The 17,736-nt window shown below is 41.9% G+C and overlaps 1 protein-coding gene across 1 annotated transcript in view; it reads right to left on the minus strand.

Annotated features, from left to right (window-relative positions):
• The window catches only part of Tprg1 (tumor protein p63 regulated 1), a 154,175-nt gene that overhangs the window by 54,856 nt on the left and 81,583 nt on the right, over positions 1–17,736 (minus strand). Inside the window, exon 4 of the mRNA XM_050160028.1 lies at positions 6,422–6,598. Coding sequence (XP_050015985.1) covers positions 6,422–6,598 — 177 coding nt within the window. The remainder of the gene's footprint in view (positions 1–6,421; positions 6,599–17,736) is intronic.

Raw genomic sequence — 17,736 nt, forward strand, 5'->3', positions numbered from 1 at the left:
TAGAACTAAAGTCACGTCAAGTATGGCAGCACATGACCCGAATGCTCAGGACATTAAGTCGGGATACTTGTTAGTTTGAGGCCAGTATGGACCAAACACGGAAACTCAGTATCAAACAAGCAAAAGAGATCTAGTGATTTGTCCAGATTCAAACGGCATAGAAACGTGTGGGAGGATTTACTCATATGGTGAAAACCAAGACTTCCCTCCACCTATTTTTCTGGCAAGTTATAAACACAACACAATTATGGAAATTAGTTTTCAATTAAAATCTAGGAATGGATCTAATTATGATAGAAATAGCATTTGGGGTTCCCGCTGGAGATCAGGCGACTTCCTGGTTTGGTGTATGGTGAATATTCTAATCTAAGAAAATCCCTCTTCATTCAACTCATAAATAAGTGATCTCAAGTCTTTAGTTTTCTCTTGCCAGTAGATCTTCTTTTTCCTTACACACACACACACACACACACACACACACCCCAAACTGAATTAATGAAACAGCTGTTTTGTCAATACCAACATATGGCATACATTAGCTTATGCTCGACTCGATTCTCATGGTCCTCATGGTTAAGGAGGAGGTATAGGAGAAGAGGTCTTCACCCTGATGTGTGGAGAGGAGGAAGAGGAAGACCAAGTGCAGAGGCAAAGAGGAAAAGAAAACAAAACAAAACAAAAAAAAAAAAAAACAAGGGGGGACAAGGGAAAGGAGGCGACAAGAGAGAAGGGGAGGAGATGGCAGGAAAAGAGAGGAGGGAAGAGAGAAGGGGAGAGGAAGGGAGTAAAAGAGATTAAAGAGAAGGGGGAATTAAAAAAAGGAGGTAAAGAGGAGAGGCTTGGAGACTCAACTATAATAGGCAATAGCGGATAGTGTCTAGACCCCAGAACCTCCCATTTTTCTTATCTATAAAACGAGGCCAGCCTTGCTTACTCCTGATTGTTGAGAGTGGACTATTACAAAGGAGACCATACTTGACAAACAGTGTTAGCACCGGCAGCCAGGAGGTATAGGTATTCCTCCAGAGTTCTTAGCTGTCGTTTCCTTTAAGGTGGGACCTCACTGGACTCTACCCAGACTTTCTCAGGCATCCATTTGTCTTGCTCTTTAGCCACTGGTTCACCCTTGCCTCCTACTCTGCCTGCTGTAGCCTCACTTCTGACCTAATAAGGGTGACTTAATACCTGAGAAAGTTCAACTCGGTTGGAAGCAAACAATCAAATTATTCTACTTGGTTCCATGTTAACAAAAGCTTTAGTCTCGAAGAAAATCAGAGCTTGCGAACACTTGATAACCGTGGGGCATATTACAGAGTACATATCTCTGTCCTGTCATTAGAACCTAACACTGAGGCTGTTAATGAAGCAGAATGACTATTTAAAAAAATAAGGAAATAAAGTTACCAGCTGGAAAACTGGGGATGGAGCCCCGAGCTGTGCTCCAAATCCAGCACTCTGATGTAGAAGTCCCTGCTAAAACTCCTAAACAGTACTTACTCAAGAGCCCCTTCCAGGCAGATGCCAACCTCTGGTGCACAGCTGCAGGCAGCTGGCCCAGCCTCTCTCACTCTAACCGGAGGACACAATGCTGGATACACCCGCACAGGTTAGTTAGGAGGCCTGGAGTTACATCAGTTCCCGATGGTAATAATTGGATGCGCCGTGGGAGAGTGAATAAACTATTCCATAAAAGGAAAAATTGTTTGGTGAAACTAAGGGGGCAAAAGATAGAAAACTTGAGGAAATATGCAGAGGTCTCTGGGCTTTCCAATTGGGGGTTCAGTGTAAATTAAGAGAGAATGTCAAGTTGAAGCATTACTCAAGAAAATAACCATTAAAGTAATAATGCTTACATAAGCAAAACGTGTTAAAACTCGATGTTGCACAAGAAGTGAACACAAACAATAGAATACGGTACTCAGTTATGGCTGGAGCCAGTCAACAGCAGAAAGAGACACAGACTCCATACATAAATTAGAAAAGATCCCACTGAGCCTGTAGATTGAAGAGCATATTATCCATATTCGTAATGTAAACTGATAAAAGTAAAACCATCAACTTGCTAACAAGAAAATGTAGTCCATCTCTTCCAGCCCATAATGGATGGATCAAGTAGCCAAAAAAATTTGCTAAATAAATAGGCAAAGAGAATAAATATAAATACCATGACTGTGTGTCTAAGTATCATATATCAGATTTGTACCTCAGAAAACAAAAGCATCATTTTCAAATATTTGTGAATGAAAAAAAAACTAACTGTTTGAATGTGAAATGTTCAGTAAATTAAGATAATAGAGCAAGTAAGTGTGTATACACTCTTACTCAATGATTCATTAAGCCATGAAACACACAGAGTAATCTAAAATAAATATTTCTGGGTCAAAGGCACCAATCTGGAAAGTCTATTATGTAGCTTCTAAGTGTGTGGCATTCTGGAAAAGGCAAAGCTATAGAAAAATCTGAGTGATCACTAGTAGATGGTGCTAGATAGAGATGTGTCCAGGAATACTGCTGAAGGCTCTACACGATGCCAAACAGCTTCCCAGACGTAATAATTCCCCTTTCCAAGCCACCGATAACGCTAGGCTGATGAACTCCACCGGAAAGTAACCAAAACATTATACTATAGACGAAAGCCAATGGATGGACTAAAATCTGAATAGGACAAATATTTAATCAAAATATAAGCAAAAAAGGAACAAAGGAACCAAAATAAAAGGAAAAAATAAGGACCAAGCAGCAGGCAGCCAGTCACATCAAAAGCACAGACATGAGTAAGTAACCATTGCAGTTAAAAGGCAGTGATGGCTGAACCGGATTAACTGTGTGATCTATGGGATTGCTACAGGAAACACAGAGGGCTAGTCAGTAGAGGCGAAAGGATGGAAAGGGATGTTCTAGTGAGGAAATGTAAGTATCTAAACAGTGGAGGTGCTGAAATAATATCAGATTTAAAACCAATCTTTAAAAACATCAGGCATTGCCAAGGATAAAGAGGAACACTGAGAAGCCTGGGAGGTGGTTTGGTGTTTAAGACCACTTACCCCTCTCACAGAAAATCCAGGTTCAGTTGCCAGCACCCATATCAGGTGGCTCACTACCTTTTCTAACTCTAGTTCCAAGGAATCGGATGCCCTCTTCTGGCCCCCTGATGTACTTAGAGGTTCATGATACACATAAACTCATACTTAAAAAAAAAAAACTCATTTTTAAAAAATAATGGCCAGGCTGTGGTGGCACACACCTTTAATCCCAGCGCTTGGAAGGCAGAGGCAGGGGGATCTCTTTGAGCTCAATGCCAGCCAGCCTGGTCTACAAGTGCTAGTTCCAGGACAGGCTCCAAAGCTACAGAAAAACCCTGTCTCAAAACACCAAAACATAACTAAATAAATAAATAAATAAATAAATAAATAAATAAGAATAATGAAAGTAAAATACAGATACACACAAATTTGACTATTTTTTAAGAAAATATTTTTAAAGAGGAAAATTGAATAAGGAAACAAAGATCATCTTATCAGGAAAAAATATATATATATATTAAAACATATCCAAAAAAATGAAGCAAAAATGGCAAAATTAATGAAAGAACTAATTTACACAATGACAACTTTTAATACTTCACTTCTCTTAGATGTATTTTTGTGTGTGTCTGAAATGTCCCAAAAGCTCATGTATTGAACACCCTGGAGAGTGGCACTAGCTTAGGAGGCGGGGCTAGTTGGAGGAAGAGACCTAATGAGGATCCGCCCTCAGTCACTGGCTTTCTCTCTTTCTGACTCCTGCTCCTCATGATCTATGTCCTCCGCCGGCTCCCCAACGCTGACAGATGCTAAGTCATATCTGGATTGAATCGAATCGTATGGAACCATTGGCCAACGTGAACCCTTCTGTCCTTTGAACTGGTTTTCGGAGGTACTTCATCACAACTGCGATAAAACTGACTAACGGGCAACCATGGTAAAGCTGGATACAATTCAGTCACATTGCAGACCGCTAAATTAACATTATCAAATGCATTAGCCTAAGTCATGTTTCAGTCAACTTAAACATAAAATTGGTACCATCTTGAAGATAGATAGCAGTTTAGTTCATGAAATAAATCAGGAACATGAGTTCCTGAGGCAGGAGAGATGGGTCAGTGGCTAAGGTTACTGGCTGCCCTTACAGAGGACACGGCCTTGATTTCCAGCTCCCACATGGCAACCCACACTAGTCTGGGACTCCAGATCCATGGGATCTGCTGCCCTCTTCTGGTCTTCACGAGCATCTGGCAGGTACATGGTACACAATGTACATGCAAATAAAATATTTATAAAGTAAGATAATATTTTTAATTTAAGGATATAGGTTCTCTAAATGAAATTTCAGTAATATACAGGTATTTAGAAAAAATCAGATAATAGGAGTTACAGCTTGCAAAGTATTTATGGATTTAGGAAGAAATCAAAAGGAAAATAATTAGAAAATATCGCAGAATGAAACTAAAAAGACAACACATTTCAATGTATGTGAGGCATGAAAAACAATAGTTGCAAGTCTAACTGTGAGTACTCACAGTAGAAAACAAGGCAGATCTTACATGATAACCTTGCTTTCTTCTTTAAGCAGCTGTGGAAGAGGAAAAGCAAACCCTAAATAGACAGATGAAATAAATTGTAGAGAAAAGAGCAGAATTCAGTAAATAGCAATCAGGCAATAGGGAAGCGCAGAGGGAACAAAGGGCGTGTCTCTTTAAATCTAAATTAATAGATGAGCAGGAAACCCAGAGGACACAGATCGCCCTCAGCGAGAAGCGAGGACATTACTAACACATTGTACTGACATCAAAGGGGAAATGAGGAACACTGTTAATAACTTTATAATGTCAAACCCAACCAGCCCAAAATGCTTAAGAAATTTGTTAGAAAACACAGTTCACTAAAATTAAAGTAAATCAAAGAAAGCATAATTATATACTATTCATAAAATAATTTTAGAAATTATTCCACCTAGTGATGTCAAGATTTCCCATGTTAATGCTATCAAACATCCAATCACACATAAACAAAATCTTCTAAAAGGTAAAGAATAGAGTATCTCTTAACTTACTGTCTGAGGACAGCACAAGGCACATGTTAACCTGTGACAACCCCAGAGTGACAAATGACAGACTACTGTACCTCACACATGTCAGTACAGAGTTCAGGAGAATAATTGAAACTGCACTGTGCTTGGGTGAGCGGAATGGAATAAAAACTGTGGAAATACCCAGATATGTGTGAGGAAGGTAATACATGACGCATGTGCATTTCAAACCAGTAGGGAAAGGAGGGATACTGAAGAAATGATAGGGAGAATTTTAGCTGGTTCATCTCTAACAATTCCTAAAGGACAAACGCTTGCTCTGGTCAAAAAAGAGGAATTTTACAGAAAATTGCTCTCTTCACATTCTTGTAATGTAAATTAAACAGAACAATAATTTTTTTAAAAAAAATCTAGTTTATGAGAGACCCCAGAGTACCAGCCTCAGCGCCCCTCAGGGATCTGAGGATGCTCTGCAAATGGGTTACTTCACTGAATGTGATCCCCGTGGGTTAGCCTGGTGATTTTGTCAGCTGCATTCTCACTGTAGAATCCTGGGGACCACAGCACCTCCCCTTCTTTTGTTTAATAAATGCCATGTGTGTCTATCTCTCTGGGCAATAAATAATGTGGGTAATTAAAGTCTGAGGATGATTTTGAAATTAATAACCAAAAATTTATATTGATGGCAAGCTGAGAACTAGTTTAACCATCTTGTAGATAAGTTCTATATGATTTAAGAATGTCTCTCATCTATAGCAGTTTATTGTCAAAGTAAGAAAGTTTTATTACACACACTGTTAGTGAGATTAGGTACCAAAGGATGCCCTCTTGCATCAAGATTTACACTTTACCGGGTGGGCATTTGTCTATGGTGGGGCACTGACTTTGGTGAGCTCTGTCCATCTGGTTTTACAGAACAACTTGAGTCACCAACCACATAGCATGCCCTCTGATCATGCCTTACTCTTTCGGGCTATGCTTTTCCTCCTGCTTGGAATACTGCCTGCCTTAGTAGCTCCTATCAAATACTAGCTCAAGTGCTTCTACAGGGAAATCTCCTCTAATTGTTTGCCTTATGAATTGAGTAGAAACTTTTTTCTCTATATTTCCATAGGTCTCCCTACTTAGCTACATCTAACTATTTACTTAGGTTCTCATTCTAAATCACCAATCTGCTTATAAAATCACATCTCTGGTGCTTAACATAGAATAGAAGCTAACTTGATGCTTTGATGAGCTTAATGGTAGGACTTCCCTTCTCCTCTGCTTTTCAAGCAATTGACCACATAATTGATTTCTCTGCATATATCTGTCTGGCTTCATAGCATCTTCAAGTGCAAGGCATCATACTCACTTGTCCAGAGACATCCCTGGGAAGATGAACTTGCCCAGGTAGACACGACAGATGGCACTCAGAGGAATCTGCTGTGTCTGCACACAGCTAAGCATGATGAAGTCATATTTGCAGATCAGGAGGGTCTTGTCTGTGAGAATCAGGATCTTCTCCTTCTCGTTATTCCAATGATCAATCCTGTAGGAACAAACACAGGGTGAAAGGAACAATTACATGACCTCTTGAATAGAAACAACACCATTCACTAAAACATCAAGCACTGCACAAAAGTGGGGGCTGAGAAATACCTACCGCCACTTATTGTCTGTCAATCTATCCCAGGTGTAAGAGATGGGAGAAGAATAAAGAAGCCAGGGAAAGACACGTCTTATGACCATGGAGCTCAAGATGGTTCCCCATTAGACAAACCCATTTGAGGACACCAAAGTCTGTATTATCGTGTCCTCCAACCAATATTTGTACATCACACCCTCCCGGCTCTCCTGGAAACTTTCATGGAGCAGTCCTCCTTCAAGAATACCAGGAATGAGGGCTGGAGAGATGGCTCAGAGGTTAAGAGCATTGCCTGCTCTTCCAAAGGTCCTGAGTTCAATTCCCAGCAACCACATGGTGGCTCACAACCATCCGTAATGGGGTCTGGTGCCCTCTTCTGGCCTGCAGGCATACACACAGACAGAACACTGTATACCTAATAAATAAATAAAATATTTAAAAAAAAAAAAAAGAATACCAGGAATGTCATTGTCCTAACACAGGCTATACCACAAAGCCCTCTCATGGCCAGCTGGCTTACACTGATCTCCAGGAATTACTTGCTATGTGGAGAGGAAGCAGAGACTTAGATGCAGACTACCATGATCTAAGCTCATCACATCACATCCAACTGGGGATAGATAGCCAAGCAATCAAGCAACAGACACTTGGTAAGCGCTCACTTTTGACTCGCTCCCAAAGTGAGAGAGCCTTTGGAGGCACACAGGGAGTATTTTGACTGTGAATTAAGAATCTGAAAGAAAATAAGAAGGAAATACAATAGTGCTTTCTGATTAAGAGGGAGTGATCATATTCTGCAGTTCTTGCCAATATAGAAGATCCTTCAGGATTATGGGGCCAGAGAGATGGCTCAGCAGTTAAGATCACTGGTTACTCTTGCAGAGGACCTGGGTTTGATTCCCAGCACCCATTTGGTGACCCATAGCCATCTGTGAGTCCAGTTCTAGGAGATCTGCTACCCTCTTCTGACCGTCATGAGCACCAGGCACACACATGATTCATATACATGCATGCTGTCAAAATAAGCACATATATAAAGATAAGTTAATTTTAAAAAGACTTTATGACTTATTAGAATTTAGTGTATGCTTTTTAGTAAACAACTGACATGGTTTGTTTTGTGACCAATTCCTGTCTGAGTTCTGAGCACATATAATCAATCTAGAGGTGGAGTGTTATAGACTTCCTGTCCCCAACCATTTCCCGAGCAGAAACCATGGTGTAGTTCTTGAAATGTGAAGCAAATGACTTTGCTCCCTTAACTTTACTGCACAGTTTCCCCTTAACCTAGGCTCCTAAGACAAACTACCCATCTCTATATGACCTGGACTTTCCCCAGAGTCATCTTACAGCAGAGAAAATACCTAGTGCCCTAGTTGTGGTTCAAATTTGTGGGTTTCTTAAGCTATTTTATAAACCTGTCACTTTATTGGGTTGTCTAGAAGCAGCTTAACCCTTTCTCTTCCTGCCTATATCTACATAATTTATTTTTAATTTTTAATTTATCAAAGCATTTTGCAAATGCATTATATTTTATTACATGATTATGATTACATGTAATTTTATTATAATTACATAAATATATTTGAGAGTGAAAGTATAAAATACAATGTGAAGCCCCACAGTTTCCATTCCAAGTGGCAATTTCAACTGTATTCAGGTTCATCAAGTTGTATCATCTTTGAGTCTGACTAATTTCATTGTCGGATTTCTTTCATCTACATAAGTTCTAAGAAGGAATAATGTACAAAGTGTTCAGCAGCAAGTACCATAAGGACACTGGCCATAAAGAATAAATACTGCCTATAGAAGGTGGCATGGTTCAAGAAAGTATGGACCATCAGCCCTATTTGTACAAAAATGTATGAGGAAATGGTTAAGGTTAGGATTAGTGTATATGTCTATGAAATAAAAACATGTGTCTGAGAAAATAAACAGATGTCAAGGAGGATTTGGGGTCCTTTGAGGAGATGACTATTATGAATGGAAAGATGAATTCTATCACTTAGTAATCTTTTACAATTAGAGCTATAATCTTTTGGCTTAAGGAACTTGTCTGTGAAATGGATACAATACCTTCCTCATTATTCTGGGGAAGGAGTATGGGAAATGACTCCATTGGGGTTCTGAACTTCTCAGTGCTTATTAATGGTGTGGACTTAGGTCACTAAGGGGCTTTGGGCAACAGAATATATATGTCACCTTCTTTGTGATCTAAAGATGGGTAAGAAGAAATGAAGTTACATCCATGGGAGGAGGAACTGGAGAGGAATGAAAGAGGAAACTGGAGACAAGATAAAAAACAAAGGGAAACCCAGGAGGAGTGGGCTGAGAAGCTGAGCATTGGCTGGAGCCCCAGTGCACAATGGCCATTGTGCTAGAAAGTTAAATCAGAGTTACAGATGGTGCAAAGAAGAAGTCTCGAATCCAAGCAGTCTTACTGAAGTCAGGATTCTGTGGTTCCCACCCACTCTAAACAGCAGCCTTCAACTCCTACTCCCCCAAGAGATGATTCTTGATAGTTGGCTTAACACCGTCTGTCTTAGGAAGATGCAAAGACTGAGGTGTCCTATCAGCTATCTGCGTAAACTTCTCAAAATAGATCATGTCTACTTAGCAGTATGTTATACATGGCTGTCTAATAAACCAGACTTGTTTAAAGTCTGAGAAAAAGAAAAAAAAAAACCTGCAGCTTTGGGCTGAATGGTTTTACTGAAAATGTCAGCACTCCATAATGAGATTTATTTTAAAGGTAAAGGATTCCGNGGGGGGGGGGGGGGGGGGGGGGGAGAGGATTCTTTTTAGGAACACAGAGTGCTCTGCTGTGACACAGACTCTGCATAATTTACGTGTTGGGATGCCTGAATCCAAGTAAACACGCAAGCCTATAAAAAACTCTGACCACCAGCACCAGCTCCAGCTCCAGCTCCTAGGTGGTGGTGTTTATTTGGACTTCAATCATATCTTCATTTCTTGTAGAACTCAGGTAGACATTTGAACCACATAGTCCTGAGATGAATGCCCTTGAAGGCGGGGGGGGGGGGCAGTAATAACAAACACAGGAAAAGGAGTAACAACCACACAGCTCTACTGCAGCCGGGGAGGTTACTGAGGCCTGGGACATCAATGCTCTCCTTCACTGCTCACAAAATCTAACCCTTTAGACTAAATGTCATCACTCCTGTTTTAAAGATACATAAACTAAAATGGTACACTTGGGTATGTTACACATATACTGAGGTTTCTGTCCTGCCAGGTCCTGCAGTGGTTCAGTCCCAAAGAAATACACAAAGGTCTACATTAATTATAAACTGACTGGCCCATTAGCTCAGGCTTTTTATTAACTCTTATAACTTATATTAGCCCATAATTCTTGTCTGTGTTAGCCACATGGCTTGGTGCCTTTTTTGGAGAGGCAGTCATATCTTGCTTGCTTGGTATGTGACTTCCTTTGTGACAACTGCGGACGGAAACTTTCCTCTTCTCATAATTCTCATTGCCATGCCTATACTTCCTGTCTGGCTACTGGCCAATCAGCGTTGTATTAAAAATAAAAGCAGTGACAGGATAAAAGATCGTTGTCCCACAGTGGCCACCTAGACCTGCTTTACCTTCTCCTGCTCTTCCTGCTGACCTCTGCCCCCTACTTCCCTGAGGGCAGGTTCTGTGCTGGGCTTTGCTTTTGCTTTGTTTGTCCATTTGTCTTTTGTGTATTTTTGTTCAGATGGTTTGATTTGGTTTGTTATGTAAGAAAATCAATCCACCATTACTCACCCTCACTTAAAAAGCTTTAGTAGGTTTTTTCAGTAGCTCTTAGAACAAATAACAAAAGAAACTAGAAAGTTTGGAGGGTTTTTTTTTTTTTTTAATGTTTTGGTTTTGTTTGTTTGGGAGCTTTTTGGTTTGGATTGTGTATTGGCCTATTTCTTCGTTTGTTTTTGAGACAAGTTCTATTCTGTAGCCCAAGTTGGCCTCAAACTTATTAAGTAGTACAAACATTTGAGGACACTCTGCCTTGGCATCCCAAGTTCTGGCTGATAAGTCTGTGCCACTATGCCTGGTAGAAAATGACAAATTGAAATTTAACCCTGCCTTAAGGGTCAGGTCCCAGTGGCTTCATTTCAGGCCCAGTTTTTGGACTCTATTCTCCTTTGTCTGATTCTGTTGTTTTTCCATTTGTTTGCTCAGGTTTTAGTTTATTTGGTTTTGTACTCCATCCTCTGTAAGAAATTTTGTTCATGCTGGTCCCTTAACAGGCAATGTTTCTTATCTTCTTTGCCTATGTAATGCCTACAAATGCCTATGTAATGCCTACAGATGTGTAGGTAATGCCTACAGATGCCTAAGTAATACCTACAAATGCCTATGTAATGCCTACAGATGTGTAGGTAATGCCTACAGATGCCTGGGTAATGCCTACAGATGCCTAGGTAATGCCTACAGATGCCTAGGTGATGCCTACAGATGCTTAGGTGATGCCTACAGATGCCTAGGTGATGCCTACAGATGCCCAGGTAATGCCTACAGATGCCCAAGTGATGCCTACAGATGCCTAGGTGATGCCTACAGATGCCTAGGTGATGCCTACAGATGCCCAGGTAATGCCTACAGATGTGTAGGTAATGCCTACAGATGCCCAGGTAATGCCTACAGATGCCCAGGTGATGCCTACAGATGCCCAGGTGATGCCTACAGATGCCTAGGTGATGCCTACAGATGCCTAGGTGATGCCTACAGATGCCTAGGTAATGCCTACAGATGTGTAGGTGATGCCTACAGATGCCAAGGTGATGCCTACAGATGCACAGGTAATGCCTACAGATGCACAGGTAATGCCTACAGATGGCTTGAGCTCCATCCCTGCTCACTGCAGCACAGCCTGGCCTATGTGAACACTTCTAGTCTCTCTAATTGTGCACTGGCTCAGTGTATCTATTTCCTTTATCCCAGATGAAATATTATTGTTCTTTTAATGATTGCATGATCTATATCTCATTCATCTTAAAATGATGCTCATGCTATTCATACTGTCTGGAGATTCTGATCATAATTTTCAATAAATTGAAATAGTCCCTCCCCCCATAAACTAGATCATTAAAAAAAGTATGTTTGTGGGAACGTTCATGCCATAATAAAAAGAAAGAATAAAATGTAAAGTCAAAACACTTCATGCATCAAAATTTTAACATTCATTATTATTCTGGAGTGGTGAAATTTCAAAATTGTTTTTTTTCTTTTTCTGTATGCTTCTACCTACTGGCACTCAATTTATTTATATTTGTTTATATGAACACATGTATATATGTGTACATATATAAAAAGAATATATATGTGTTCATGGCACAGGCAGATATAGTATATATATAGAGAGAGAGCATATATGTGCACATACACACTTGTATAGACAAATATATGTGTGCATATAAACATAAAATAGACAGACAGACAGATATGAGTATGCATGTCTGTGTGGCATGAGTTATACAAATATACGCACTTGCATGTGGAGTTCAGAGGTCAAAGTCAGGAGCCCCCCATTGCTTCTCCAACTTATTTTTTGAGACAGAGCCTTTCATTGAAACTGTAGCTCATAGATTGGCAAGACTGACTAGTCAGGTTCCTGAGGGTTCTTCTGTCTCTCCCTCCCCAGTGCTGAGATTATAGGTACCCACCATAGTGCCCAGTTTTCACAGGGGTTCTGGGGATACAGACCTGGGCCCTCATACATGCAAAATGAACAGTTTAATGGCAGTTGGTTGTCTTCCTTGTCCAAAATAACTACTTTTAAAATTAGAGAAAATTTGCATTTCTCTGATTGATAAGATGGCTAAACAGTTTTTCAAAGGTATTTCTTAGCCATTTGTATTTCCTTCGAGAGCTTTTTGTTCAGATCTATAATCCATTTTGAAATCGGGTTGTTTGTTTTGTGGTGTTCTAAGAGTTGTGTGTGCTCTGGCTTTTGACCCTCTGGAGAAGTCCAGCTGACAAAGGGTCTCCCCACCCCATGGACCTCTTCTGCAGGCAACTGAATGCGTCCGTTGTGCTGTGCTGCAGAGCTTTTGGTTTTAGGAATTTCTATTTGTAAATCGGGTTGGGGGGGCCTAATTTTCAAGCACACTGGTTCCTGGTTAGAGATTTCCTCTCACCCCAGACAGAGTAGCCAAGATTAGAAAAATAAAGCTGACGGCATACTGCAAAGTGGTGCAGCTACTATGGAAATCAGTGGGAAGACTTCTCAAAATGCTAAAAGCAGCTCCCTCATATGGTCCAGCTATACCACTCCTTGGCACCTACCCAAAGGATGCGGCACCAGACTCCACATATACCCGCTCGGCCATGCTCACTGCAGCTGCATCCCCAATAAAAAGAAGCAGCCTAGACGTCCATTAACCAATGGATGGATAATGAAAACCTGGTACAGACACATAGAGCCTTCTATTCTGATATAAAAAAAAATCTAAAATTCCAGGTAAACAGATGGACTTAGAAAATATTATACTGATGAGGTAACCCGCACCCAGAGAGACAAACACCACATATTCTCTGTTGATTGTGACCCCTGGCTCTGCATCCTCGGTGCTGAGCAATCATGGAAGCCAGGAAAGAGAAAAGGGACCACTAGAGGAGGAAGCCATAGAGAGGGGGAAACAGGACACAGTACTACAAAGGAGGATGGAAAAACTGCAGGAGGTCTTAACTGGGGAGGAGGGAGGGAAGGAGGAAAGGAGGATGGGTAAAAGGGAGGAAGGGAGGGACTGAAGGAGGGAAAGAAGAAGAAAGAAAGGTAGGAAGGTCTACACAGAGGAGGAGGAGTTAGGGAGAGGTGATGAGTGAAACTGAGGACTGGGGTGACTGTAATGTAATCATATTTTCTGGACAGGACAGAAAGGCTACTCCCATGAACTCTGAACAATCCACTTGCTCTCATAAGGCCCGCAAGGACCACAACAGTTGAGAGACCGATATGAAGGAGGGAAATTGAACAAGGCTTCACACCTTGATGAAGAGCCACAGAATGGCCGCCTAGTAGAGGAAAAACTGTTTCTTTTCCCCAGGGAGGAGATCCTAATCTGAAATGGTCAGCCCTAAACACATGCAGATCAGGACAGCATTGATAGGCTTCCATTATCCACCACCTCCTCTGTACAGGCACATCTATAAAGGTCATTAATTTGGGAGGGAAGGAGGGAGGGAGGGAGGGAGGGAGGGAGGGAGGGAGGGAACAGGGAAGGAATTTGAGGGGGCTGGGATGGAAATGATATAAACACAGTGTGCACCTTTGTGAAGCCCTCAAATAATTTTCAAATAAAATAAATTTTTTTTAAATTGAATTAAAAGATGGAAAACGCAAACGATCCTTCAGGTTCCTAGTTTATATGCTATCTGTTGCATGGACCCTTATTCTTCAAGTAGATGAGCCATTTCATCAAAGAACAACAAAGCCACTTTCAGTATCTATCCTGTGGCCCTAGCCACAGTCTCTGTAGTACAGTTTATTTCTATGTTGGACTCAGCTCACATATGGACTGGAGGTCCCTCTGGTGCAGAAACTACACCTCATTTATACCTGAGTCTCTGTGCTGTACCCACCAAGGCCTCAACAAACAAGGAGAAGGCATGGTGAAAGAACAGAAACCCACCACCTATCTCCCGATGTGAGACACAGTCATGCCTGGTACCCTCACCTCAGCATCAGCACCCTGTCTTTGCTGATAGGTTGGGGGAGCCTATGCTCCAGGGAAGAGTCACGGAGAACTCCAGCTCCAGCTTCCCCGAGATAACAAGACTCACCAGCAGAGGGCAACAGCGAACTAGCAATGACTGGCTATACTAATCCTACAAATTACCGGGTCCCATTTCCCTTTATCCAGTAATTCTGATCATCCCAGGCACCCTTCCTGCAGCCCAGACCTGAGTCCAGTGATACTTCAGTTGTTCTTGTGAGACAAAGAGATCAATTTGTCATTTGTAAGTGATCTTATAAAAATAATTCTCCTCTCTCTCTTTCTCTCTCTCTCTCTCTCTCTCTCTCTCTCTCTCTCTCTCTCTCTCTTTCTCTTCCCCCTCTCTCTCATCTGTGTGTGTGTGGGGGGGTGTCGTGTGTGTGTGTGTGTGTGTGTGTGTGTGAGAGAGAGAGAGAGAGAGAGAGAGAGAGAGAGAGAGAGAGACCCATGCATACTTATCACTCAGTACAGACGTTTTCCCTGATGCTGAATAAAGTTACTCTCTGTTATCAACAAGTCCACTCACACGTGCTGCTCAAGCCCTTGAAGAGGGTACAGCATCTTGGCTAGCCCAGAGTTAGTGGACTAGGAGGAAAACACGGAATCATTCATTCCACACACATTCCTTGAGCAGCCACTGGGTTCTAGAGCCTGAAGAGAATCCAATTTGGGTTTGTTGTTTAAACACAAACTGTTGAAAACTACATAGCATTAGAGCAAAGGATCCCCCTGCCCCGAGTTAAGTGAAGTCTTATAAATGTTGATCCAGATACATTTCTTTCAATCCTTTGGTTAGTATTTCTCTAAGCCACTCCGGTTTGTTTGAAATGGGAAACCTTCAAAACAAACACAGTTTCTAGTGAAAATCCAATAGCACAAACCTTTCTTATTCCCAGGTCTCTAAACCTGGCTGCTTGGAATTCATTTGTTTTTCCCCATAACCTGTGGCACCAGCCATGTACCAGGCTCTATTCTCCTATTAGGAATGCAGAGAAGCTCTTCCACCCTGGCACACACACAGCTCCATGTTGTGAGGAAGAACACAAACAAGAAAAAATTGCACGGTGCCCGACAGCAAGATGTGGCTGAATAAGGGCAACTCGGATCCACAGGGGCAAACTGTGGTCTCATGATTCCCTGCCCGTGGCCCACAGGGCTGAGGATAAAGAGTCTCTGGCATCTCTTCCTTGCTCTGGCAGAAGGTTCTCTTCAAGCATGCCATTTTCTACAGCCTGGCAAAGATCTCAGTGCTGGGAAAGCACAAGCTGAGAGGCCTGGATGACATTTTGTAAGGTGAAGGAGAGAAAAAAAAAACTCAGGAGAATTTATTTCTTGAGTGTTTTTTTAACATGCACCTAACATTGGGCAGATGGGGGATGCCGGTAAGAAACAGATAGGAAGGGAAAGAGATATCTCAGTTGGTAAACTGCTCCCTTGCAAGCACAAAGATCCAAGTTCAAGACCCAAAACCCACATTTAAAAAAAATGCTGTGTGTGTTGGCATGGGATTGTGGAGACATGCTGGGGCAGAGACAGTCAGACCTGTGGAGCTCTGACAGACTGCTGTCGAGACAGCCCAGTCTATAGGAAGGGTTCAAGCCTGAGAGAGTCCCTGTCTCAAAAGTCAGTGAATGAATGGCACCTGAGTAACAAGTCTAGCCTCAATAAGCATGCATACACCCACACACCCCTCACACACACACACACACACAGAGAGAGAGAGAGAGAGAGAGAGAGAGAGAGAGAGAGAGAGAGAGAAGACCTAGAAACATAATCAAACACCATGTCAGATGCTATGATTGCCTTCACCAGACAACCCTCGCAAGTAGAGAGAAGTAAACTGAGGCACGATAAAGTGTTTTGTGCTGCCTATTCGAATCCATCCATGTGTTGAAGCCCTAGTCTCCAACATTGACACAGTGGAGTAGAGCCTTGGAAGGCGGTGAGGTTTAGGTGAGATCAAGAGAGGACAGCTCATTAGAGGACAGCTCCTTCGGTAGAGCGAGCACCTCACATGAAGGAAAGACACTGGCTTCCTTTCTCAGCACAGGCACACACTGAGAAGCAGCTTCTGTTGGCCACAAACAAGGCCTGCAAGCAAGTTAATAACAAGCAAGTTAACCCAAGCAGCCGGCGTGATGTGCTTAGGTTTTGAGTCTCTAAGGCTAAGGAATAAATGTCTGCTCGGCCACCCATCCTTTATATAGCATTCTGTTAGGTTAAACTAGCAAAGGCAGGATGCTAACTTGCAAGAGACATAACCAGCATTTACCCAGCATGTGTGTAATGAGTTCTTGAGCTCGCCACATTACCAAACCACCATTCATTGAGGAATGACCTTAAATTTCTCCATTAAGTCAGCAGTGGTTACTGAGTGCCTGTGTAGGTCTGTATAATGGTCCTCTTATTGAGCTAAGAAGGCTTCTACCGTGTTCCCTGCCCTCTAAGAAGCTTATAATCTAAAGAAGGAAATACAAGCACATTGTTATTTAGAGCTATCTATGAGGTGGAGACTTACACAACGGGCAATTGATACCTGGTTAACAGTTACCATTGCCTGATGCTCCTTTTTTATACATTTAGCTCTATGAGCTTCACAGGGATTGCACCCTTTAGACCTCCATCAACTCTATGAGGAAGGTCAGAGCCCCACACTGTCACAGTTGAGGAACCTCAGCATAAAGAGGGAAAGTAACATGTGTTGTGTGCACGAATGAGTGCGCATACACCATGGCCCATGGATGGATGTGAGAGAACACCTTGTGGGGTAATTTCTTCCTCCCCCACCCATCTGGGTTTCAGGGATAAACACAGGTTGAAAACAAACCTTCGAGACGGTCAGCGTTACCAGCTAAGCCATCTCACCAGCCCAGCCAATGCTTGTAATTAGCCGCTCTGTCAGAGAAAGGTCCTGAAGCCATCTAGAAAGTCAAAACTTAATGTGAATTATGTTTGAAGAATGTCTTGAAGGATGATCCAGAGATCCAGCTAGACATAGAATTATCAAGTTTAGGCAGAACGAACAGCATGCCCCTAAATACAAGACATGTTGCAGGATGGCTAGCCGGACGAGATGTGTTGCATATGAGATTATCAAAACGTGGCTGGAGAGATGGTTCAGTGGTTAAGAGCACTGGCTGCTCTTTCAGAGGTCCTGAGTTCAATTCCCAGCAACCATATGGTGGCTCCCACCCATCCCTAATGAGATTTGATGCCCTCGTCTGGCCTGTAGGCAGATATGCAGGCAGAACACTGTATACACAGTAAATTTTTTAAAAAAGAAAAAAGAGTCAGGTGGTGGTGCATGATTTTAATCCC

This window comes from Alexandromys fortis, unplaced genomic scaffold (assembly GCF_014885135.2).
Source record: "Alexandromys fortis isolate MF-2015 unplaced genomic scaffold, M_Fortis_MF-2015_v1.1 scaffold_100_3062768_6864082, whole genome shotgun sequence".
Classification (NCBI taxonomy): domain Eukaryota; kingdom Metazoa; phylum Chordata; class Mammalia; order Rodentia; family Cricetidae; genus Alexandromys; species Alexandromys fortis.